We start from the raw sequence: 27,398 nt of genomic DNA, 5'->3' as shown, positions 1-27,398 counted from the left end.
AGTTAGGTATGGTAAATCTGATTTGCAGGCCGTAATCTTTTGCTGTTTTACCACAACAGCCTTTCTGCCTCTGGCTGCTCTCCTGCTAGCAAGTCCCCTGTGTCAGTCTGGCACTGACACAGCCTTTCTGGGCTACTCATCCCACATGGCCACACCAGCGCTTTCCTCAATGGTCCTTCTGCTCCCGCTGCTCTGACTAAATTCGGATTTACTCATGCTCCCAGCCCCCATGGTAAATTACTGACCTCTCTCTCCTTACTCCCTCATGAACATGTGATCCTCTCACAGGATCCCTCGAGTGCCTTCATCTGCTACATTTTATGAATCTGGACAGCTTTCTCTAGCAAAGCTTTGATTATTTCTCATCTTGTTCACCTTCACTTTATCCTCCAACACCTTGCAGAGACATTATCTTCTTCTGCTTCTGGCCATATTTAGCTATTAAGGTCATAAAGATCATGCTCTTTAGTCTAACGGCATCATCCTTTTCATATTCCTTCTCTGACTCCTGCTCCACAGTTCTAGAAGAAGTTGTACCCTGCCCTCTTCAAACAGCTAAAAAGGGTGTTCCCATGACATCTCTCTCTGTTTACCCCACACATGATCCTCAGTCCTCCCAGTAACTTCCCTTTTATCAAATGGTCTCCTGGACTTGGATGACCAGACTATTGCTTTCCCTGTTTTCAAATAAATCCTTAAAAGAAGGCAGAAGTGATTTCAAAGAAATTATCTATTTCTACATAAAGTTTTTTTCTATTAGAATTGTGGGTTTTTTTCAGGAAAACTGTGAAATGATTATTGATACTAAAAAAAATAATCCTTTTTTTGTCCATGTTTTGTATAATTGCATAATTGTTTGTCTGTTAATTGCATAATTGTTTGTCCGATAATTGCATCATTTCTGTTCATTTGGCCATAGTTTTTACTTTTCTTCCTCTTTTTCAGTTCTGTTACTGTGTTAAATTAGACCCTCTTCCACAGATTGCTGTTTATGGGTGGAACTTCCCCTACCCGTGGGACAGTGGCTTAGAGGTTGAAGCCCCAGGTTATAAACAGTTCTGGTCTGGGACCTCATACATTGTCCATATTAATGTCTGCTGTGGGTTTTCTGCTTAGGACTCCATTTGCTCTGACTGATACAGAAACGGCGTGAAGGCACCAGCTCTTTCTGTCAGTCAGTACTCATGTTTGCATCAGCACTGGCTTGAAAGCCTTGCAGTGATGGTGTTGTCTAATTCATGCAAGCAGGGGATACAAATCTGACATTCCCAGCCTTAAGCCTATGGTAGCCCCAGTAATGGTTTCTTTCCACCTTGGAAAGGTGCCGCTATTACAGCTACCATCTGTTTCCTCTCCTCGAACAAAATTTTAGCACTCTGCAAGAAGAAGAAACATCTGCAAATCGAAGAAGATAAACACGTATGTAGTTCCTTAGTAAATATGTGTGCAGCACTAGTATTTTAAGTACAGGTACTGTCCCTTAGCCATTTCAGCTTCAGTCAGTTTCCAATAGCTCCAGATTTTCTGTCATATTTACAATTTGGGCCAAAACTTTACACTTCATTTCCCTGGCTTTGTCTTATTGACAGGCAGGCTTTTGAAGTTTTGAAGGCTGGCTCACCTGTCTTGACAAATTAGGAACAGATGTAGAAGGAATGGACTCGCATACCACCTCCAAGTGCCCAACATCACTGAAAGAGTTGACTTACTGGAAGGAGCAATGGGAAGACACCCTCAGGCACACTGAAGGGACATTATAAAGTTGTGGGCAGCTGGAAGGACCTGTTCTGTGTGTCCTCCCCGTTCCTACTCTCTTGCGAGCTTGCCTGCTCTTTCTTACCCTTGTAGCATCTGTCCTTGGTTCACTTGATTTTTCAGTTTGGGAACTCAAAAAAATCTTTCTCTGTGTGGCAGAGCGCTCTGTGTGCGTGTGTTAATTTGGCAGGCAGGCAAGTCTGAGTGTGAAGGGCATTAAATTACTATTTGGCAACTTTGTCGGCTTTCTATGTAGCTGGTGGAGTCAAAGAGATCAGCTGAGAGCTCTGAAATCAGCAGGTTGTTGGTGCATTCACTGCACCAAGATGGCATTTAATGGTAATGGGGGATGCCTCTGTCTGGCATGAGCTTGCTGGCCCTGCATTTCAGCTCTCCTGCTCCCGTGTTGAGCTTAACCATGAAAGATGCCTCTGATTTCCCAGGCCAGAGAGTATAGAGCAGGCATGCTCTTCCTGTCATGAGGTTTAAAATTTCAAGAATAAGGGTGGGAGCTGCAGTTGAACAGACACAATTAAGCAATTAGGAGTGGATTGCTCATGTTTTCTATGAGCATGTACTGTTATGGCTTCTGTGGTCACCTACATGGCATCCGTTTCTTAGTGTATTCTGGCCTAAATCAAGATCTGTATTTTACTGCTGAAACAGCTGGATTTAGTGAAACTGGTGGGAATAAGGTTCAGAGTTGGCAGCAGTCTTGTCCTTATTAGAGAGAGCTGCCTTTTTGGCAATCTGAGGAAAAATATTTTGATCAACACTAAGGTTGATTAAATTTTATTTTTAGCCAAACTATTGTTGCTTAAAAATTGCATCCCAAAACATTTCAGCTCAGTAGGTTTTTTTCTTTTTTTACATACAATGGAAAAAAAAAAAAGAAAATACACACTTGACTTTATATCCATGTGCACTTCTTTTTGGGACTGTCAATAATAATGATCTCTGTTATCATATAATCTACCCCAGTCTTTCACTGATTTTAATTGCAGTTGCTGAACTACAGTAGGAAAATTGCAATCTGTGCAGATATCTTTCAACAGATGAACAGGAGATCGGGGCAAAATAGGTATTAAACAGTAAACGATGGCACATTTGGAGTGGCTTTTCAGAGGATTTCAGGATGCATAATTGTCAGTCTCCCATTCAGTCTATGGACTTTTAGTATATATACTTAGAGCTTGCAGAGCCAGGAAAGCCCTGTCTGGACTTATGTACTTAGTAATATTAAAGGAGAAAAAAACCTGTTACTTTGATGCATTTTTATTATCATAGTGACTCAGAATACTTTCTTGGCAAGAGTGCCTGGCACAGCTGCCTGCCACGCTTACAACCACAGAGAGCCAAGCTGCAAGATTACCTCCTGCATATCAAGTGACAGGGAACTTCTGCAGGAAAGGAACAGCACGGTGCGGGAACAGGGGTATGATACGTAACACAGGCTGCATTGTCTTCAAGGTGTTTGCTCTAAGCTGATGTGTCGAGCAAAGTCAGGGAGCAGGAGGCATTTGAGTCACTCACCTTTTCCTTTAACAAAGCTGATAAAGTGAGCTGTGGAAGAAACTTGCAGTTTTATTGTTTCTGAGTCAGCCCAACAACTTAAGGTTTTCAGTATCTGAAACAGTGCATTTCAGCTGGAAGTTTGAGCCTGCTGTTTTACAATATCTGGAAAAGCCACTTTAATTTTGTTTTGTTTTTTCTTTTGTCTTGTCCTATTAAATATCAACCAGATATGCTTTTATTACAGAGAGAAAGAACATGATCTTGTATGCTTTTCTATGGATTAATCACTTGTAGGTCTCTTGAGGTAAGCCTGCAATACCATGTTAGATATTTTGACCTCACTTTACATTCTCCAGTTACCCCATAGCTGCATAGCTTGAGTATGAGCCACCTGGCTCACTGCACATAGGAATGTAGGCATTGTGGCTGAAGCAAACTGTCTGGTAGTCCAGCCTTTAACGTTGCCTTTAACAGCACTGTGGGTGCAGCCAACTCAAGCCTTGTGGAACAGTGAGCGTAAGCATACGGTCCTGGGCATAGGTAGAGACAGGATCATTGTCTTGGAGGTTGACTTACTGCACAGTCAGAGCAGTTTCAGACAACAGATCCCCTCACTTACAGCAATCTTGGATATTAGTTATATCCTCAGTCTGTCGCTGCTGGTCTTTTTGTGGCTTTTGAGTTTTTGTACTAATGCTTTGCATTTCTTGATGACTGATGGGAAGTGCTATTTGGGTTGTGGTGTACCAGGAGCATGGAGCTGGCTGTTGGGCTTCTCACATGGTTCCCTGGAGCAGCAGGGAGTCAGGCATGATGAGTCCTGTGCTACGATGGAGAGATGTTAAACTTGGTCACACAAAAGGTGGAAATGACTGCGAGTTTCAGCACGAGAGTAAGCTGAAATGGAGAAGCCTGGTGATAACCATCCCAGAACGTTTCTGTCTTCACGTGAAGGCTGATGGTGTTTGAGCTTGGGAGGAGCCAGTGTGATGGGACCTTAGGCAGTTGAATCCCTTTGAGGACACAGGGGAAGATGGCTTCCTGGCAGAACATGCTGCTCCAATTGTGGCAAGCTGATAAGGCACAGTGCAGCGTGGTACTGCCTGGTTTTGAGGAGGTAGGTATGTCATGCTGCTCAGCAGCAGTCTGACTTCTTAAAATTGATAATCTGGGCAAATAGGTATTTGGTGAATTGAGAACTGCACTGCTGTGCAGTAGGTAGGCCTTTGTGTTCCACCTGCGCTGTTACTTGAGGAGTGTAAGCACTGTCCCCCTTAACGTGCTTGAGGCCTTTGCTAACTGTTGGTCTTACAAAGTCTCTCTGTCTTCAGCACTTCGTGTAGCAGGCAGAAAATTTGCACCAAGAAGTGACTGTCCTAGTTCTTTTATAGTCTCAATTCCTGTTGAGCCAGAAATGTATCTTTCCTTTTCTTTCAACTCTTGCCTATAGCCCGATGAATTTAAAGGAAAGGTGGCTTTGCATATGAAACAACAGGGTAACTGGTATAAACAGAAAATAATGAGAATACATATAGCTGATTTTAAAAATGACTCTTCAGGCTACAACTATTGTTATTAAAAATATCAAACGATAAATTACAGCCTTTCTGTAAACCATTCTGTGTCTGGCTTCTGGGCTGGGCAAAGTGCTTTACTTTGGTCGGTATTTTGTCCTGGGCTGCTGGTTGTCACTCCGTGTTACCCTGTGTTACTTACTGGGTTGGTCGAGGTTACCTCATGTCACATGCCTGTGTTTTAACAGCGACTTTGCAAACACAGCCTTGCATCAGCTTTTGGCCCATGGAGTACACTAAACGAACCAGTATGTTGCGTGACTCACTTGTTTCCTCTTTCCGTGTTTACCTTGCATGTATTAGTACAGGCGTGACACCTCTCGAAGCAACTGCCCTGCCAAACCTTAATGTTCCCTACGGCTCTGTATCCTGTTGCCACTGAGTATCCGTAATTGAATTGATTATTCCCTATTTCCATTATCTCAGCATTTTCAATTTTCGGATTTACTGCAGTAAAGAATGAGAGACTCTTTTGGTGAATTCATGTGGAGAGATGAAAACTATGAATGGGTTTGTCTGATTCCCTGCCTCTGAGAAGTGTCTGAACTCTCAGGCAGGCACCTGCTGTGCGGCAAGGCAAAACTTACCTGTCTTGTCCCCTCTCACTGCCATATACTGTGCACTCCGCTCTCCAAACACTGGGTAATTCTTCTGCTGGCTTTTGTTGTCAGCTTCCAGCCGAGTCTGTATCTTGGTTGTTATTACCCAACGGATTTAACAAAGGCAGCTTGATGCTTTCTTTACTTAGCATTTCACTTTTTTGACACTTTTTACTCAGACATTCAGCATATTTGTAATGGCAAAGTACATCTTTATAAAATGGTCTATTCTTGTAAAAATACTTCAGAACAAAATAAAAGCTCCCACACAAACATTCAGTGGAAAAAAGTACAGAAAAAAGCATGTTTGTGTTTGAGGGAGGGATTTTCCCAGCTTACTTTGAGGACTATTGGCAATGGAAGAAGAGAAGAGAAGGAGAAAGATGGGGTAAGGAAGCAAAACAGGTGTGTTTGGTTGTGCAGCTTGGATGAGAATAGAAAGCTAGCAGAAATGAGGTGGTATAAAAAGATTTTCTGGATGTTTTGCTCATAGATAGTTGGACAGATTTTCTGGATGTTTTGCTCATACATAGTAGGACATGAAGCTGGGGCCCCCATAATACAGTGTTTGAAACACAATAGCTTTATGTTTAATAGTTATGATGGAATATGACCTACATACACAGAATCACAAGAGTGATGAAAATTCATCATCATTACTTAATTCATGCTTGACTAGATGCGAGGCTCTAATTAATAGACAGCTCCAGTCTGCTCAGGACCCAGATATTTGCTGTGATCCTGGCACAGCTGGTTTTGTTGAGAACAGCCACAGTCAAAAATCCCCTTTCTGGATTCTGTGCAAAGGCTGCTGAGGCTGCAAGTGACCCGTGGGATGTACTTTGGAGTTCTTATACTAGAGATTTGAAGATAAAGAGAGGCAAAGACCACCTGAGCACATTGGAGAGAGCAAGAGGAAGCCATTGAAGTTGTTGATGGTGTTCAAAATGCTATCAGCAGCTTACAGAAAAAAATGGTCATTTCCACATCAGGCAAATCACTTGTGAAGTAATTTATGAAGTAAAGGTAAGAAAAAAATATAAAACAACAACAGCATTCCCAGCTTTCTAATTGTATACTTTCTTGATTTCCTTCTGCTGAGTCTGTTCAGTGTTTCTTACCCCTAGCTCATGCTGTACTTTCAAGGACATCGCAATCTGCTTCTGACTTCAGTGCCATCATTGCTTCACAGTCAGTTCCTTTGAAAAGAGTATACCTGAATTGCTTTGAGAGCACACAGCCCAGAGCAGGAGAGGGATATTAATAGAAACAGCTTCTCTCTGTTGTTGCATGAAGACAGAAGATGAATTATTTCAGTGTGGCAGGTGGAGGTGTTTTTCAAAGCAATTGTTTACATTTTTGAAGATCTAACAGGGAATTAAAAAGGTCTGGTAAAAGCTGGATGGCAGAGGGCTGCCACACATTGTGTATCAGGAGAGTGAAGGTATGCATTAAATACTATGTTGTTAATTTTGCACCTATCTAAGTTAAAGTAGTACTAACAGTTCCCATCCAGCCTTCAGAAAATCGGGAACGAACTTTTCTGCATCCTACTACCTGCCCTTTAAAACATGGAAACAGAACAATTACTCTGGGCTTTATTTTACATTATTTTTAAACACCCCCTCACCCCCCTGATGGTTCTTTTAGTGTAATGGTCTAGGACTGAATTCAGTAAAGACTCTACCTGACATTTATATGATGCTGCAGGGAACTCTTACTGGACCTGGTGAGAACAGGCAGGATTTAAATTTTTATCCCCTAAGGAGGGCAAGAATTTGGAGAGATCCAAGAGTGGTTTGCAGGGAAATACAGGTATTTGAGACAGTCCCGATGTGCGGCTGCCAAGGCAGGAAGGGATCTGGGTGTTACCATTTGGCACTCGCATGGCGGAGAAGCCCCTCCTGTTCCCCCCCATTCCCTCAGGAGTTCCTCTCCCATCCTTTCCCATCAAGTAGCTCCTGACCTTTTGCACGTGGGCATTGCCTGAGCTGCAGCGTTGCTGGTGGCTCTCCAGTGCGTGTCCTGCCTGAGAAGGAAAGCAGGAGCAGGCAGTGGTATGAGACAGAGGAGCCTTCCTGCTCGCTCATTATCACCGCTGCCCTAGACCAGCAGCCTTGCTGGTTTGACAACCAGTCTGGGAGTTTCCGTGACATGTGAGATGTGTGATGCATGGCTGGTATAGTAAGTTAGCCCTATGACATTAAATGGGAGCAAATGCAGTATATAGTATTCAGGATTGAAGATACACATGGAAGAAAAGGAAGCAAGACAACCTGTACACCCACTCTCCACTGTCTTCTAACCTTTCTCTCTGCTCCCTGCTTCTGGCAGCAGATCAGCTGTGCGGTAGTCGTATGGGGGCTATTTTTGTTCATTAGCCTCTGTGAGGCCTCACAAGCCTCACATACATGTCAAGAAGAGGAAGGCCCACAGCTCTGCTCAGTTCCTGCCATGTGTGCATCACTGTCCTGTGCAGGGAGCTGGGGCCACGCTGGGTGCTGTGCCGGGGGTTTGCAGAGCCTCCCCCTCCACAGATCCTGCCTGTCCGGGTCTGCGTGGGCCTCCCTGGCCGTCAGGGGCCCTTTGTGCCATTGAGCTCAGACTGCTCTGCAGGCAGCTGCGCTGGCTGCAATTTACTGGAGTTCTGAAATTCTCAGGAAGAAGTTATTAAAAGTATCAGGTTTAATGTTATAGCATCATTAATACTGGAGATCTCAGGCTTTGAAAATTACCATTGCATTCACAAAATACTTAGGGGGAAAAAAGCTTAGTTTGAACTATTTATGCCTTTAGAAAGGAATTTTTTGAGGGTCAAAGTCTGATTTTTAAAGTGTGTTGCTAATAACACGTTAGACAATGAATTAGTAAGTTATTAAGCTATGAGTAAATGAAACTGTGTTTGTTTTAAAGGCTGGTCATCTGTTCTGCTCTGTTTTTGTTACTGGGTATGGCACTGCACAGCCTGGCAAGCCCTTTGCAGATGAGCTAGACCGCACTCGACAGCTCCCTGCCTCAAGTAACTTGTTATCTGCATTACACACGGCAAAAAAGGAAACGTCAGACAAGTGTGGTGGAATTGATGAGGGAGGAACATTCCCAGCAAGAAATAACGTCAGGTGCATCACTGCACAGTACTTTCAGTGGGCTTCAAGCAGTTTTTCTAGCTGCGCCTGCTCTTATTTGGGAGAATAAGGGGTGTGTGCCCCACCGTATCTCTTGGCAGGTCTGTTCCTCTGCTTGCGGAGGTGGCAGTCTTCTTGTTCTTCCTGCCCAGGTCAGTTGCCTGGGTTTACTTTCCTTGGGATGGGGTAGGATGGGAGGGAGCAGGGCAAGGAAGGGCTTGTCACTAGAGCATTTCCTCCCCTGATAAAGTCAGGGCATGGCTAGAGGGGGAGCACAGGGAAAAGGCAGTCACCCTCATGTTGTCTCATCCAGAGATAGCCTGTGTGGCATTTGATGATGTTTGACGATGGCTATAGGTAAACCTGGATATCTGGAGCTGTTACCTGGTGGTGTTCTTCACCTCAGTTGCTTCTGTCAGTAGGCAACTGAAGTTATGTTATGAACAGTAAGATAAGAAATAGCATTTCTGCTCCAATGTTTTAGTTGTCATCTTTGTAACATTAATTTTTTTTTTTTGAGAATTTGATTGGAAATGGCATAAAATATTGCCTTTCACAATGCTTAATGCAGAATTGTGGTTTCATACAGTGTAAAGTCAACACTTGGTTAGCTTGTTAGTCTCTGACAGATACTAGATGGTTAGTCAACAAAATTGCTGTTCCCCCAACAAAAGTTTCTAATGTGAAGCAGTAGTTTGACTGCTAGTAATAAACCATGGTATTGCCACCTAATAAATTAGGCCAGTTTAAAAAAAACAAACCAAAACCCAACAACAGCCATTTTTGATAAAGTTTTTAATTTTTGAAGCTTTTTGAAAACAATTGGTCCCAAACCACTTTGCAAGCACATCTTTTGCCCTAGGTTTGCCCTCAGTATGTGGATTAGAATGTTTCCCTTATTAGAGCTTTAGCCATGCTTGTAATGAGAAGGCAGTTTTCTGCTAAAGCTATCAGCAAAAGGAAGAAAGCAAATGTCAGTGACTTTTTTTTAAACTGGAATTGATTGTAATATTTTTTATTACTAAAAGCAAAATTTCAACCAACTGCTGAGAAATGTTCATTGGAAAAAAATTTTTTTTTGGCCAAAAATAATTTCATGTAGCAAAAATTTTCTGTTAAAAAAAATTGTTGGAAATTTATGATTAGCAGTATTTAACAAAACAGTATTGTTGAAGCAGAGGAGACTTTAATATTCTTTTGACTGCAAATAAAATATGTATTTTATTTCTAGATGCTGTACCCAGAATCATGTAAGTCTGTGAAAAATATTATCTTTTCTTTTACTGCAAAGATAAAGTATGTCCGAATAACCAAACTGTTATCTAAAATTGTTCTTTCTTTCATTTCTAAAAACAGGTTAGAGACATTAGACTTTGCTGGAAAAATAAATAAATCATGATTCTTTCTGAAGGCAGCTGACAGACAGCATAATAAGTTAGGAAATAACCTGATTTTCTGTTGTTTAAAACTGTGTCATAGGATGCATGAGTGAAAAGCAAAATATAGCATACTTGAGGAAGTAATGGAACTGCTTGCATGCTGAAATAATTGCACAACACTGTCCAATTCAAAAGCTGTTCAGTTGGGAAGATTATCCCATGTGAAGAAGCAGCTCCATTTTGTAGTTAGAGACTATGTATTGTTTTCAACGTGTTGTCATCATGTAATTTGCACTTGCTTTATCTGGCTATCAATTGCCTCATCAAGAACAATTAATCACTTAAATTCAACTTTATACTTTCTTAAAAAAAAGTCAGAATTGGATACACTTTTTTATGAGTGCAAGTGTAGCATCACACTGTACTTGATTATGAATATTGGAAAATTGGAAAATGACGGCCTCATTTGGCTTTACACAGATGAAGTTTGCTCTTCTGGAAGTCTTGCGACCTGTTTGCATTTATTGTGAAATACATTCCCAGCCTACCTCTAGATAGCATGACAGATGTGTGGAAGGAGCTCTGAGCCAAAGCACTAGTAAATACTCTGACTGGTTGCAATGTAGAGAAAAGATGCTTCCATAAGCACATCGGTTTTGTAGCCCTGCTTCCATTTAATTGAGGAATTCAGATACCTAGATAGAGAAAATTATTTTGTATGGCATTTTACTACAGGCAGGTGTTTGCACAGGCCAATTTTAGTCTAGTAAGGATGATCTGAGCTGCATTTTACAGCGAGTGGAGAGGGACAGTGTCCTCTGAACACCCGTCAGTGCAGAAGCCAACTCCTCCGAGCTGCATCTGGAAGGGGCTGCTCTCTCTCCATCCTGGGAGCCATCCATGGATATTAATCACCCTTGGCTACAGTTAAAATGCATTTTTAAACCAGATGCCATCTGGTGAAACTAAGTTGTTGAAGAAAGAGTTGGTCCTACTTTTTTCTCTCCCTTGCCTTTGGCTTCCCATGGTTTCTATTGCATTGGGCAAGAGATGGGTACATGGCAATTGTCTGAACCATTGAACTGGTTCAGTTCGTTGATTCAACAGAAAAGTGCTTTTTTTTTTGTGGAGGGGAGAGAAGAATTGTGCTTACTGTCAAATCTGTAGGCTGCCCTGCCTCACCCTGTGGTCATCTGAGCTGGTACCAGGGCAGCAGCAGGAACACATGGCTGTGGCACTGGAGGAACAGGAATGGGGTAGGACTGTCCCTTCACTAGTGCTCTGCAGTTAATCCACAGGAGAAACGGTGAAACTCCTGGTCTTTGTGACCGTCTCCCATAATTTGTGCTTCCTGGGTTACTAAGTCAAGTACAGTCATCTCTTTAGAAGTTTACTTGTCTTGGTTACCTCAAATCTGAAATGGGTATTTTGTAGTAGAACGTTATGGCTGTTGGTTTGTTGTCTGGCAAAGCAGAGAGATGCTTCTTGATCTGTTTGTTAAGTACTGTGGGTACTTGATTTCTGCAGAGATCTGCATGGATCCACTGCCCATTAAACCCAGTTTCTGGACTGAGACTTTTGACTTCTTGATGAATGCCTCTGTCAGGGTTCAAGTTAGTTAATTTTGAGCTCACAAATTATCTTGGGGTTCATTTCAGTGGGTGTAGTATCAGGCTCTAGTCTTCCATCTTGCATGAATTAGAAACATGACATTTCTGCTCATTCTCTCCCCTGCCTGTAATTGAAGACTGCTGCACTTTAAGATGTGATATCTGTACAGAGTTTGTTTTTACACAAAATTTAATTTCACTGCTGTAAAAGGTAGCAATAGTTACATTTTATATGGCACCGCTTATCCAAACTCTTTTGCAAAATTCTTCACAACTCTTAAACAAACACATGATGCCTCAAGCAATATTTTTCAGCAGGCTTTGAAGATGAAAACTGTATAGTTAGAAATACAGGGAAATTCAGATTTCTAGTATGTATAAACCAATACTGGAATTTCTTCAAGTACCAGATTTTTAACTCGCGAGGTGAGTAAATAGGATGCAGGTGCAACCAGTGATTGACTTAGACTCTGTGTTTCCCATTGCATCTTGACCTTGCACTATGTCTGAAGAAACTTGCAATGGGGTGGTGATCTGGGAAGGCACAAGGCTGAAAGCTGAATGTACAGATCGTGTCTAGAAGTGTTACTTCTGGTTTGACATTTTGTTGTTATTTTAGTGAGCCAGTAAGTTTCTCTTCCTTTCTGGTTCAGGGAATTATTATCATTTGCAATTTACAGTTTTTCCATAGCTGAATCCAAAATTAAATGGGAGAAAAGAATCTGAAAAGCATTTGCTTAAACTAAAGTAGAGACAAAGTGTACATTGTATTAGTAACAACTTTTAAGGATCTGTAAGTGATCGCAGTGATGATGATCGCAAGCTCAATGATAAGAAGAACTAGAAGTAATTTATTTGTTGTTTTTTGCTGAGACACCTTTTTGATTTTTTTCTAAGCCATCTGTTGAGAGCTACAAATATTGTTAAGGTTCACCATTTATCCTGTTCTCACCAAGAAAAGCCCAATTACGTGGCAGCTGCATGCTGTTTTGCTAGCCTTGATGTGAGACATACTTGTTACATGTTTCTTTTTTCCATTTAGAAGTCCATACTCATAATAAACTTATCTTGCAGTGCTAAATTATTTATCTTAAATGTTATCTGAGAACATTTTGGTCGTTTACTGTTTATTAACTTTTATTATTTATTTTTAATAGTTGCAAAGTTAATGTAAGAAATACATATTTTTATACTTCCTACTTTGCATATGCTGTCAGTTCCTGTTGTGTTGCAGTTTGATGAGAATATATTCAAGCTCTCAAGTTTCTTCTTTCATGTGGAAAAGTGCCTTAAATCATGGATTTGAGGCATAAGATACACTCTGAAAAGCAAACAAGGTACATCTAGGTTTGTCTGACTGTTTTCCCCTCCAGGATCTTGCATTTTTTGCTCTGTAGGCCATTAATCATCATCTGTAAGATCATGGAAGAGTAGGTAACTCACCAAGGTGTTGTATTTTACCACAGTTGATTAGAGTTTGTGTCCCTAAACAGTCAATACTTGTGATGTCAAAATAAGCTGTAATTAGGTTGTTTCTTATCATGATGTCTTGCTCGCACGTGCACTGCTGTCTCTCCCCCTCTATCTCCTCTTCCCTGCTTGCATGGTAGGGAACGTTTTGTCATTGCCGAACGAGATGATCCCGAGTCTTGCCTTGTCTGTTTTCTTTAATACACTACAGTAAAACAGCTACTCCAAGTGAAGTATCAGTCTGCCATGCACCGAACTGCAAGTGCACGAGAATTCAGGCAAAGCCAGAAGCAGTTTCCCTTGCATGGTAGAGCTGCTCTCTCCTTTCCTCATATGAGTCCTCTGAAGTTAACTCCCATCTTGGCCTTTTGGTTCCCTGTAACTGCTGTCCTAAGCTGGTCCCTCACTTGGTCTCCTGCCTGAGGTCCATCTGCTGCACCCTGCCTCACACCACACCTCCTCTCCCAGTGCCTGTACCTCCTCTGCCCTCGCCCTCCTTCAGTCCCCAGCCCGCCCTGTACCAAGTCCCTTCCCTTCCACAGGCCTCCTCGTAGCATCTCCTCTCACTAAGAGATGACTCTTTTTGCCCAACATCTTCTGTCACCCAAGTCCAGCCTCCTGTCCCCTCGTGCTGCAGTCTCACTGGCCTTCCCCAAGCTGGCAGGCTCACCTTCACCTTGCACCAGCAGCCACGTTTATTCTGCTGGGGATCCTTCTGCCTCCCGCGCGTGGTGGTTTTTTGCTGGTAAGAGGAGGCAGGGGCTTGCACCAGGGAAAGGAGTGAGCTCCCAGCCAAATTGAGTGTTTCTGGGGAGCTGTGGCAAGCCCCAAGGCTGAACGTGCTTTTACCCTTTCCTCTTGCTGTTGTTACACCAGAGATTATGGGTTTAACACATGTTACGGATAGAAAACTTACCTTCTGGGTATGGCGGAGCTTGTATTAGGTACTCAGAGGGGTTCCTGCTGAACTTAAAGTCAATGACAAGCCATAACAGTTTGTCAAAACCAGAGTGTAGGAGGATGCTAATACAGCGTGGATGAGAGATGTGACTATTTGTCAGGACATAGAGGAAGTGGATCTAAATCTTCACTGCTGTAAAAGATTGCATCACCCGGTGCCTAACAATAAAGACTACTTTCCGATGTCCTTTGTTAGAGGGGCCCCCTTCAGAAAAGAAAGGAGATCTTGTTCAGCCAATCCTTTAATGACTATGTCTGTCTCTGTGCATTTGGGGGAAGGGGGGGTCATATAGCCAGATGAATTTTAACAGAAGGTCTTTGTGTAAAATATATGAACATTAAGAAAGAAATATCTTTTAAATCAGTTTTTATGAAAAATGTGAAGTTACAGGGCAAAAAAAAAGAGTATAGCAGTATTTTGTTCTGTATCACGGTTACTTTGTAGTAAATACTCAGAGGATGATACTTCAAACCTATTTCCATTTTTCTAACCTATTTCTGGTTAAATTGTATTTGAAAGAGGTTGTTCAGCTGCATGTGTAAGACAGTAAATACATTTAGAAAGGCTGAATTATGAGGAATTCTATTTGCTGTACTTGTCTTCATCATGTGTACAGGTTATTTGGAGTTGTATAAAAATTCAGCAGTTTAATATTATTTCTTAGTTCTTTATTTCTTGAGCACTGAAGTAAGAAGATATAATCCTTCATTTAAGCAAACTGAATAGAGTTGGTAATTGGAGACTTGAGGATTTAGGATCTGTTCATTGTTTTATAGCACTGTCCACCCATTACAAATGAATTTATAATTCATCCTCCTAGTCTGTGATAACCTAATCAGCTGCCAGCACTTGAAAGTTCTGCACACTTGTGATTTATTCAATTCCATCCTGCTAAAACACGGAGCAGGGCTTTAATTGCCTTTCATGAAGAATTCTGCCAATAGGGAAATGGAGCCTCATTCCTTCATTTGCAGCCAGAAACTGCTTACTCTGGTAGCTCTGAAGTTTGTACAGACTTTAGATCTACCTTAAAGATATTTGCTTTAGCTCTTTTTAATGTCTAAAAGAATTAACACAGACTTGAAGACTTTCTCTCCTTTGACAAAGGAGTTTGGCTATCATGCTTATAGTCTCTGTATTTTCTAATAACTGTTAAATATATAATGCTACACCATTTATCTGCCTGCATGTGTGTACAACTTGTAAATAATTTAATGTTTTATTTTACCACTTGGCCTCTTCACATAACTCTAAAATGAGGAAGATAAAATTCTGCTAAATTATTAATTCACTGGGAAATTGAAACAACCGATATAAATTAAGCACCGAAAATGGTTCCCTTTTTCTCTGTGGGAATCAACGCAGTGAACGCAGCTGGATAACAGCAGGGGAGCTAAATGGGCAAGATGATCATAGAATAATTTAGATTGGAAAGGACTTCTTTGGGGTCATCTAGTCCAACCACCTGCTCAAAGCCAATCTACTTATTATGGGCATGCTCAGCTGAGTTCCAGGATGGAGATGTTCCAGGAGTCTCCTGTGTCCTCAGGTATGTGGGCAGGGCACATGGGACCTGTTGCTTGGCTGGCTGGTGGAATTTGGTGGCAGCCTGCAGTGTTAAAAATTTTCCCACTGGTTAAAATCTTTCCAGCAAAGCACACAAGCGCTCCAGTGCCGTTGTAGCGGAGCTTATTTCTTGAGCAAAAAATTTCCTGCTCACTCTAAATGGAACTTTTGCAGATCAGAACACAGTGACGTTATGAAGGCTTCCAGGTCTTACAACTTAAAATAATTTGGTTTTGTTGATTTTCATAGTAGCCAGTTGTTTCTTTTAGTTATTTACTGGTTTTTGTTTTGTTTTGCCATATCCATATACTATACATTGTAGTAGTTTTCCCAGATTGGTTTTAAATGTTTGAAGATAATTAAATGGTTGTATATGGGGAAATGTTATACGCTATTATAACAGCAGCGAAGTCCAGGCATGTAGCTGCAAAGCAGAGTGCTCTATCACTAAAGTTTGATGCAGAAAAGCTTGCATGCTATAATTCATGGTTTAATAAGGAGTTATATAAACTATAGTTAAGCCTGCATTCTGCAAAGTTTCTGCACTCAGTAACAACCTTTTCCCTGATATAACTTTGGTTTGATTTGGATTTATTTGGATTCGGGAGCAGCTGGGAAGTTCTAAAATGTTCGTTTATTGTGTATCTTTAACATGAACTGCAGCATCTCTGCCTTTTCTGTTTCATTTTCCTACCTACTTCTGACTCCAAGGATATTTCTGGAAATCCCGTATGTTCTTCCGATGGGGAAGGTCAATATGCATGATGCTTTCCAGATGCACCGTCAGTGCATTTAAGGGTACAAAATAAAAAATATCCCATGCAGACATGTGCATTACTAATAGAGGCACCTGGTGCTGCGGCCTCTACACATCACAAAACTGAGCAAAGATTGCTCCTGTGACCAAGTCTCCGATTTATGTTTGATTGCAAAATGAAAGGACTGCTTCCTGAGATGAGCCTGTCCTTGGGTTTGGAGTTCTACAGCTGATTGTTGAACACCTTGCTCTGCTAACTGTTGTCAGTCACACAGGTGAAACATCAGAGGTTTTTTGGAGGGCAAAGCAGTTTTTCTGTGGGGAGGGTGGGATGTGTGCAGGGACCAAAACACACACAGTTTAAATGCACAGGGACAGTATATATGGCATAGTAGATGGAGTGGTGAGAGCAGGATCAGAATTGTCACCTGGAAGAGATGCCAGCTTTCTGGAGCAGATCACCCTCCTTAAAGTTCCCAGCTGCTTCATCCCTGAGACCAACCCCCAGTATCAGTCTTTCAGTGTGAGCATTGTTGCTGCCTGTTTCTGAATAGTTGCACTTTCAGTGTCATCATCGTCTTCCTCAGACAAACCAGGACTGATCGAGTCAGTTAAGGATGAAGACTGAAGCAATGGGATAATGATTTTAAGTGTCACACTTTTCAGAAACACATCCTTGTTGGATGGCAGAGCATGCCTGTGTAACATTTCTTCTGTATGGGGACAAACAAAAACTGCTGGCACAGCACTATCTTTAACTGACAAGTGAGAAGCATCATTTAGATTGTCTGGAAAAAAATAATCTGTGAATCCAAATGTAACAAATAAGACCAAAATCTGAGAGAGAGGAAAGGGCTACTGACTGCAATTGACCTTTGGTTGTACAGCTCTACAGCTGTGAGGATCTACATTTTGTACCTTTTGTAGGTTTTATTCACATGAGAGAATATGCAGGAAAATATTTTTGCTCAGGTATAATTTTTTATGTAATGTTTTAGCTTTTTCTCTCTCAGTAGCTTCCATACTAACAATGCTATTTCCTTCAGTGTTTTCATGCAGTGAGACTATGTCAAGAGGAGCCATGATTTCATCACTGCCTGTTTCTACTTCATATATTTAATTCACAAAATCTTCAGTATCTTTCAACATGTTTTGACATAATAATTCATTTGGAGACTGTAACTCCAATGATGCATTTGCCCATTGTGCCTTTATTGGAGCTCTAAGTGCATAGCCATAAATAGTAATCAGTAGCGCTAATTTATTAAATCACGTGAAGATCTCTGCTGAAGAATCCAAAAGAGACAAGCACAGCTTACAGTACTCATTTTAGGAAATACTCATTAACCAATATACCCAACCTGGAAATGAAGAGGTATTTGTAATTTCAGCAGCTTTCCACATACCGCATTTTTTGCTAGGGTTATTGACTTTAGCCAGGAGCCACATCGTGTGTCCCTGTCCTGCTTGTCCTACCTGGAATGTATCTGTGTATAATTCACCGTGCGGCTGCACAAATGCAAATGCCCACACCAGGGAAGCAAGAGGGGGAGGTTACTGGGAGCAGGAATCCTCTCTTTGGCAGCAGTACGAGGTCAGGCCAAATAGAGTGCCTGTGTCATTGTGGCTGTATTCAGTGTTGGTGCTTGCTGACAAGATGCTATAGATGGAATTAGTTTCTCAGTCTTTCTAAGAATTACAGCCAAGTAACTGCATATCATACAGCATTTGTTTTATGTTTTCAGAAGGAAATCTGTCTGTTGATTCTTAGTTGTCAAAGAGCTTTTCATTTTTAAACTTGAAAACAGACTTGTCCTAGTCCTTTGCAGTTCCAGATGGCGTAAAGACCCTTGGTCTCTCTCACTGCGTGTTTAGATCTATTTGTTTGAATGTCTTTAGTTATGACTGTGTAATTAAAATATGTCTATTAGAACTGACTAGCTGATAAGCAGAATGAGGCAGACTAACTCCGAACAGACTAAAACTTTGAGTGTCTAGTAAACTGGCAAATGTCCTACCAGTAACACCCTTCATCCCAGTTCAACTGAATGTATTTATCTGTACACAGGGAAAATCCCATTTTGCTGGAGGCTTACATGAGTGATCATTGAAATCAGCAGTTCATGAATTCTTTATGAAAATCTCATTCTTTCTCCAAACACTTATGTGATTTATCACTCTTGCACCCCTATGGGCATTTCAGAAAGTTGCAATAGAAAACCTACTGTGCTGTATCCTAACAGTGGCCTGAGAAAAATCGTATTAGGTTCTTATGGCCTAGGGATTTTTATAGCATTTCTAAAAGGTCCCTAAAAGGTATTACTTATAGCTGCATACCAGCTTTGTGAAGTATTAATAGCACTGTTTCTTTTGTGCTGGTGGATTACTGCCATATACATTTGTAATTGGTGTAACAGTGCATGCAGAAGAATTTCAAAGCAGCTACTCAACTGAAAACTCTTTTGCTTTATTAATACCCCATTCATAGAGAGACTGAAGAGGGAGGGTTGTCAAGTGTGGAGAAGAATTAAAGTCTGACAGGGAAGAGGTGAGAGCTGAGCACAGGATCCCTTGGGTCCAAAGCGCATGGCAACAGAGAACATTTTTCAGAGGAAGGAAATTACGGTAGCAGAGACCAAAGGCTCAAAGGGTGCTTCTGGCCTGCAGTAGCACGACAAGACAATGTCATCTATTTATGTAGGTGCACAGCAGTCATTTCTCACTGTACACATTAGATTATTGAGAATGCCATAAGCTATAGCCAGGGCCCACCCCTGCTGGGAGCTGTCTAGATGCGGTCTATACCATATTCCACACTTTGTAAGTGTCAAAGGTATCGTCTCCAGGCAAAGACCTTATGAAAACCACCCATCTAATCATAGATTTTGCAGTCCTGAACCTCAGCAAAATCAGCCTTTCTAAGCAATTGAGAAATGTGTTCCTAAGCGGTGCAAGAGGTCACTCTGTCTCCTGTAGAGAAATGAAAGAAGTGCAGGCTTCATTAGTGAGCTGATCACTAATCTCAAATGTGGCAGACCCGGCTGGGGAGAGCAGCAGTATCTGGCCAGACTGTAAATGCATAAAAACCCGTTTTCCCTCTCTGTCTGCTTCTGCCAGAAATCAACGCGATGGGGAAGTACTGTGTACCTGCTGTAGTTGTTAAAAGATACAACGTTGGAACTAGAACTCTCTTTTGAACATAATTAAAGTATTCCTAAATTCCAGCAAAAGTTTTTTCAACATCAAATTTTGGCTTTCTCTTCCCCAGCTGATTCTGCACAGAGCTGTTTGCTCTGCCAGTCAGTGTTGTTGACTGCATGTATTATTCATTTTCATATGTTCATATGTGTTTATATAGATACGTACATACACATATATATGCACACAGATGCAGATGAGATTTGAACAGAGCTTCCACTAGCATAACTTAATGTATAAAGGCAACTACTTACCCTCAGCCCCTTAGTTTGATTATTATTGTAGCTGGCACACGATGGGAATGACCACTGTGTCCCAGGGTGTATGGGCTGGTCATATGGTCAATATACGTGAAACTGTAGTATCTTTACAGGACATTGTCAATAAAGCTATATTTGATAAACCATTTTAAGCCACTTCTTTTCTGTGACATTGTTTTATCTGGTTTACGTCAGCAGCTTCCCCTTGCCGTGACTCTGTGGTGTGCAGGCACAGCTGTGCAGTGACATCAAAGGTCTCCCATCACTTTCTTTTTCCCTCTTTTGCCACAAAAATCCCCTCCCTGCAGGCCCACTGCCTGCTGTAGTCATCTCCCTTCCTTGCGTTGTGCTCACAGCAGCAGCAGCTGAGTACTGAACACAGAGCTGAGCCAGTGTGGTTGGGTGAAAGCATGGGCCCATATCAAGCATAGGACCAAAATAATTCCCAGGAGTTCCCTATCTGAACAGATTCCTGTTCTTCACATGCCTTCACTTCTGACCAAAAAGGTGGGCCTCATCCTTCTGACAAATCTGCTCAATCCCAGCCTGTGATTGTCATTTGCCAAGTCATTTTACCTAACAGAATTTAAGTAAATGAGTGAACTGGTGGTGGCAGTTGCTTAATTAACTCCAGTATCACAGTAGCCTTTACCTGCAGCTTTGGATTGGCACCAGGTGCTAATCAGGCTTTTCCTATGTTCTGCCCTCCTGGTTGTCACCAGCGTAAGTGCAGTTTCCTTGCTCTTTCCCAGAACATCTCTGAAGTTTTGAAATTGATTGCTAGTTGTCTTCGAAAGTTAAAGGACTTACATTAAAGGACAAACTAGAAGAGCTGTCTTGTTAGATGTTAAACCGCACTTTGCTTAGCTGGTCATAAAGAGCCATTCTCTTCTAGTTATTTGTCTGATCCAATGTGATTTTCTGAGTATTTTCTGTTGCTAATGGTGGAGCAGCTTGTTCTTTTGGAGACAGGTCAGATTTATTGCTAACCCTCAGGAAATTCAGACATGCAATATAAGATTACTTAAATTAGAGGGGCAGATGTTAGCCTTTACAAGTTTTTTGTTATCTTCACAATTAAATATTAACACTTCCAGCATATTGAAACCCTAATTTTATATCTTGTGATTTTTTTTGTTTCTTATTGTACATTTAAATTATTAAATGCTCTGTATTGATTTTAGGATTTATTTTATTTTAAATTTTTTTTTGAGAGATATTGCTTTAAAGAAAGTCTGGCAGCTGTGGTTCAGCAGCATAATGTGCAAGTATAAATAGAATGCAAGCTGTCCATTTATCTCAGTCCTGATCTACTTATATTCATCTGATGCTTATTACAATCGTGGTTTGTCTCTGAGCAGATACATCCAGTTAGGATTAAGCTTGGACAACTAATCTAATTCGCTCTTGTAACTTAATTTAGGGTTTCTGTGTAGATTTCTCATAAAACCAAATCATTCTTTTAACTCCTAACCTTTAATAAATTAATATCAAAATATTGAGAATGTTTATCACTGTCTACGTTTTTGGGAGATACTGAGTTTGTTTGTAATAGCTTTTATGTTTGCCAGGATATGTCTCCATTCATATCTATTTCTGAGATTTCTCCCCACTCCAGCTTCTCCTTATGTGTCATGGTATTTTATTAAATGTAATTTCAGTTCACAGATTCTCTAGATTACATTATGGGAGCCCTTTCTAAACTTTTTGTTAGAGAGAATGTTCTGATAGAGTAGCTTGAAAGTGAAATATAAGAACACCTGTCCAATTCTAATGAGCATAAAAATAATACAGGCAAAAAATATACCTAGACTTTATATTCATCTCATCCACATTGAAAAAGGAAGATTCGTTCTTTTCTTGTATTTCAAGAATACCAGAATATTCATGGAGTAATAATTTGTTTCTTGGCTTTTCAGACAGGTTTTCTCTCAGCATTTTCCCTCCACAAGAGCCCTGTGGAATTTGTGGATGTAAAAATATCAAGTTCTGTGTCTTTAACATCTCAGCTACCCTTTCTTTTTCATTTAAAATCAGCCTTTAGCAGACTCTACTGTTTTAGCCTAGTGACTAGCCTCTGGCGTGGATTAATTTTTGTCAACTTGTTTTTAATTTTAAAAATCAACACAAGCATAATACTTGCCATAATTCAACATTTACGTAGGGTTATAAGAAAGCTCAGGACTAAGCATAACAACCATCAGTGCTACCTTATTACGGTATATGGGTGTTCAACTCTATGAAACAGATTACATTTCAGATTAGAAGAAGCTTGTATGTTATATTTTTAATGTGTGCAAAATGATCATTTTGTTCAGTAATGCAGCATGAGTCCAATTTATCTTTCTGTTTGTACTATTGTTCTCAACAAAATAAATGTGTGCAGAGATAATTGATGAAGCATGCTTTAAACAGAAAAATCAAAACATTTCACTTTTCTTCCCCTTCATTTCATTTCCACTGTTGTTGTGAATGTGCTGATGCTGAAAGATATACATGGCACTCGCATGTTTTCAAAAGGCTATGAGATTTAGCTTGTATGTACCCTTATATTTGTTTTTTAGAAACTGTTCCAAGAAACAGTAATTTCCGAGCTCTGCGTATGTGTGTGTTAGATGCAATTCCCCATATAATTTTCATAGTCTTTTATATTCTTCATGCGAGATCTCTCTCGCAGTCAGTCCTGTGGGTTTTTATCGGGAATGCGATGGCACTTCTGATACTGAAGTTTCTCTGCAGAAGCTCCTCCCTGCAGGGACTCCAGGGGAAGAGACAGGAGAAGTGGTAGATACAGATCTCACAGGTGACTCCTGTGCAGTGTGTGCGTGGTGGGCTCTCGAAGTGCCAGGCATGAGAGGTGCCATGTTTTCTTGTCCATGAGATGCACTCTTTTCTCCGAAAAACAAGATCTACAATTAAAGAGAAATGGCAACACCAGTGGCAGTGGCATATCAGCAGATATGAAGATTAACGTGATTTGAGGAGTGGAAGAAACACAAGAGAAACACTAGAGCAGTGTTGATTCTGCTACCAGAGCCTCTTGCACTGTACAGTTAGGAGGGATACAGGGTCCTATAATGTGAACATTTCAGCACTGCATTGAATGTGAGGATGTAAGGAAGGGCCTGTAAATAATTGTTAGGGTTCAGAGGAAAAATCACAGTAGGGCGTTTGAGATGTCCCATAAAGATAAGGCTCCTGTACAAACAAAAAGATGAAAGGAACGATGAGAACACCCAGTAGTGATGAAAGTGATGACAGCTTAATTTAATGATTCCCAAGAAAACTTGAAGTTATTGTACTAAAATACTGTGAGATTCCCTGGACTCAAAAGAAGAATCGGAGAGAGTGTATAGACATAAGTCAGTGTGGCTGCTTCTGTTGTCAATGTGCAACACTACGCCGGCGGTCAGAAACAGACTTGGAAATGAAGCATGAGAAAAATAAGCCCTGTTTCATTGCCACAATTTTGTTCGTTCCATCAGGCCGTTTGTAGTCTTTTAAAGATAATTGTGGAGGTGTTACCCATTGAATGTTACTGTTATGTGAAGTGAAAGAAGAGATAGGTGCAGTCTCGTTGGTTTTGCCAACTAACACTCAAAAGAATGTTACTGTCTTTAGACTGCTGATGCAGTGCAGAGCAGAGAAGAAATCCTTCTAATAGGAGCTTTTGTTATAGTAATGCCAATGGCAAGGGAAAATATTCAGATTATTTTCCTGGAGATAGAGGCTGCTGCTGTTTGGAAAACGCTGCATTACACCATCTGTTTCCTTCTGATTGCGCACTGCCATAGCCATTGTTGTGATTAGTTTCTTTGCTTCTAGGCACAAATTTCAGTGCTCGAAAGAAGATTAAAAGCTTGTTTTGCAGACAGGGATGTAGCTAATGGCTAGCTTTCAGTAGGATTGTGTGTACTTAACAACTTTACAACTCAAGTCATCAATCTTCTGTGTGCATTTGATACATGAAGAAAGCAAGGAGAACATCCTTTTGCTTCATTGTAATAATCCTCTGCACAAATTGTTGGTGAGGTTTCCACCGTGTGCCACTAGTGTCACTGCACGCTCAAAACACCGCTGGGACAAAGAGCCATTTTTCTAGCTGGTGGCTCAGCTGCTGGAAGAAGATGTGTAGTTTCATTGGCATCCCACTCAACTGTCAAATTGTGTCCCTCGGTCATGAGGCTGGTGTGCTCCAAAAGCCCCAAACAAGTAGTAGCCTGCCAGGCAGGAGGAAAGCCCTGATGGCTGGCGATGTGCTGCAGGCGTCTCCTGGTCACATTCGGTGCCTGCACTTGGAAACTCAGCAGCAAGGAGCAGGTTGCAGTGTTGTCTCTGCAAATGCTATTGTTCCCCTGTATCTGACCAGAACCACTGCTTTGTGCCTCCCAGTGACAAGCAGCACAAGAAAATGTGGAATTTTGTCTAATATGGATGCTGTGCCTTATTTCAGTTTCTCTTTTGTTTGAACCCTGAGTATATAGTACAGCGGCAATGTGTAGCATGGTGGTTTTCTACCACTAAGCTGTTCCCTTCCTTCCTTCCTTCAGCTTGGTAGACCTTTGATCCAGGATGCGTAGCACGGCTGCAGTATGCAGTGGCCCATCTGCTTAGTATAATGAATTTGGAAAACAAGTGATATTTGCATGAAATGCATCAGTTCGTATTTATTTTGATACCTTTCTTGATCATCACATTTCAAGATGGTCACATTTGCCTGTGATTTCATGTTGAAAGTCAAACATTTTCCAAAATGTGGTGATTCCCCTCTGTTAGCAAGGTATATTCAAGCTAGTATTTTGTAATAAGCTAGTTAATATTTGCTTCAGTGTGACTTAACTAAAGGTTACCTGTTTTAGTTTGCTTTCAGAGTAATGATAGTTGGTACATCATATTTCAAAACACTTACTTCTTCAGTTTGATGTGTGCAATGGTATATATTGGGGTTGTGGTGGATCTGTGGCTATACAGGACATAGTTAAACAGAATTGAGAGGAAAATGTTGACTGCCAAGTAAAGCAGCATTATCAGTTTCCTCTCTCCTGCATTGAAAGAGACAGGGGGAACAGACAGTGTAGGGTTTCCTGGTATGTTTTATGAAAGCCTGGGATTCATTTCCCCTCCCTTCCTTCCTATTAGTTGTTTGTTAACTCCCAGGAAGATTCAGATTTTTCTTGTGAGACCTCTCTGCTTGCATATTCTGGAAACGGGCTTTGTCTTTGAGGGACTCGGTCCTCACTTCTGTGCAAATTCAAGAGGAGGAAGAGGATTTGGATTGATGGTGAGAGTCTGACTTAGGGAAACAAACTGAGGAGGAGTTTCTAATTGACAACACTGTATTGACAACAGTATTTTCTTTCAATTTGCTGGCCCCTGAGGAATACAGGGTGCTTCAGACACAGAAGTAGGAAATGCAGCAAGTGTCAGTGTGAGGTTTCTGCCCTCAGAGTGCTGAGTTATGAACTTAAGAGCAAGACCGTGAAGTTATAAGAAAGACCTTCAACTTGCCTTTCTTCAGGAGAAACCTCGGATGTCTCTTTGCAACAACTGAACATCCCTCACGTTAAGGAGAAGGATGTGAAGACAGAGGCGATAGTACCAGCTACTTGGGATGAGCAGCAGCTTTGGATCGCTGTGCATGGCCGGAGTGCACTAACAAACTGGATGTTTTGTGGGGGCTTTTGTTCATCGGAAACAGCACAGGGCTGTTAGTTTGGCTACAGTTATTTGGATGAAACACTGAAAAACAGACCATTTCACACTGTTTTTGAAAATTTCATCTACTAGTCTGACCTGCTTACGTGAGAAGCTGTGCCTGCTTTATTCATACTAGTCGCACTGAAAGCAGACTGAAAGCTGTGGCAAGATGCCCTCTCTGCTCGGAGCAGCATGCTAGGAGCTGAGAGGGTCTCACAGCTTTGTGCAGAAACTATCTTGGCATTCTCAGTCCATTAAGTGCAACTAATTTTTCTTTTTTCTTTGTAGTAAAACCACGTACTGGTTTCTGAGGAAAAGCACATACAATAAAAATAACTGAACTGCACCTGTTTCCAGCTCTTTAAATCTGCGTGCTTTTTAAATCTTTTTTGGTAGCATTTCAATTTGACAAAGAAATTGTATGTTCCATTGACATTTAAAAACAAAATCAGAGTATCATTCAGTGTATTAGAAGAGTGTAATTCTGAAGAGCTAATTTTTTATTTCCTTTGGTGAATAACTTGGTGAAGATAGAGGGATACACATCCATGTCTCAACGCCGCTTCTTAAGTGAAGGACATGAAAGTCATTTTAGGATCCTACCAAGATTCATCCAAATCCTGCATGGCAGACGGCACTCACGGAATAACCCACGCCAAATATGCTCTGGTGAGGTGAATGTATAGGTGATCCTCTAGTGTGATTTATATCTACATAAAATGTTTGCACTTAAATTGGAGCAGCATGTGAGGTGAATATGAGCAGTAAGTAGCCTAGTATTGGCATTACTGATTTTCTCAACTCTGACGATTCTTGCAGGAACTAGTATTTTTTCCTCAAAGCATACTCATGTAGGGATCTAGCAACTGTTATAGTTAAAAAATATGTATCTTTATCCATATTAGATATTACTCATGGATAGTGATTAGTCTCTGCCACCAGTACTTACTGGAGGAAAACATTGTACCTTGTTTTTCCTTGCAGTTCCAGGTGTATGGTAGTATCTAAAAGACACAGATTTGAATGTTTTACACCAACCCCCTTTTAATACTCTAGAAGAACTTCACTGAGTGCTCCGCTCTTAAAAAATATAACTAATTACACCAAAAAAATATTTTTAACTGTACTCAAAAAAATCAGGAAGCCTCTGATCTTTAAGTGTAATGTACTAAATTTAGGACTTGCTGCCATTTATTCAATCTCAAAGTCTGTTTTGTACAGTATGTGTTGTAATAATATGTTACTGTGACTGATAATTATATAATCTTTGTATTTAGTAAAGCTATGTTTTGTTGGGGTTTTTCCCTTAAATAGGTTAACCCTGACTGTCTGAGATAAGCTGAAGCAGATTTTTCAATAATTAATTAATCCTTTCTTGGTTTTATATGCACGGTGACCTATTATCATTTAAAAGAGGACTTTTTTTTTGTTTCTTTTTAAATTAATTTGGAGCATATGAAATTGAAATCAACATAAGCTAAGCTACCTTTATAGGAAAATATAAAATTTTCAAGGCTTTTCAGTATTCCTTTCTTTAATGTTCACTCTTAACTCCTAGACAAAAAATAGGAAGAGAAGAATGCCTCTCTGGTGGTTCCTTTTGCTTACACCTTCTTTTGTACTGTGCTCACTGAGTCTTTTGTCATCTATTTTGTTTGGAAGGGAAATTGTAAGGTTTTTTGATTAACCTTTTTTTCGTAACTTTTGAAATGTAAAGATTTCACCTTTCCTGACTTATCAGTTCTGGGCATTCATGAGGCCAAGGTTTGGTACCTTTAGGAGTGCTAACTAATAAATAATCAAGATTTAACAACTAATTCCATTTAGCTCAGACTAGGAAAAGGTTTGATGTGAATTGCTGGTAATCACAGTAAAGTCAGGAAAAATTTAGTTGTACTTTAAACACATGGGATGCAGTCTTACAAAGCAAAG

General features: G+C 40.7%; 1 protein-coding gene across 5 annotated transcripts in view; it reads left to right on the top strand.

Annotated features, from left to right (window-relative positions):
- The window catches only part of MCF2L (MCF.2 cell line derived transforming sequence like), a 154,611-nt gene that overhangs the window by 27,484 nt on the left and 99,729 nt on the right, over window positions 1-27,398 (top strand). Inside the window, exon 1 of one of the 5 annotated variants that reach the window (XM_072853565.1) lies at window positions 26,015-26,135. The exons of the other annotated variants lie outside the window; for them this stretch is intronic. Within the exon in view, the coding sequence (XP_072709666.1) occupies window positions 26,015-26,135 (121 nt within the window). Of the gene's footprint in view, window positions 1-26,014; window positions 26,136-27,398 lie in introns of those variants that run through there. 5 annotated transcript variants of the gene reach the window in all.

The sequence above is a fragment of the Ciconia boyciana genome, chromosome 1, assembly GCF_034638445.1.
Source record: "Ciconia boyciana chromosome 1, ASM3463844v1, whole genome shotgun sequence".
Taxonomy (NCBI): domain Eukaryota; kingdom Metazoa; phylum Chordata; class Aves; order Ciconiiformes; family Ciconiidae; genus Ciconia; species Ciconia boyciana.
The sequence above is the reverse complement of the archived record's forward strand: the minus strand, read 5'-3'. Positions and strand labels throughout refer to the sequence as shown.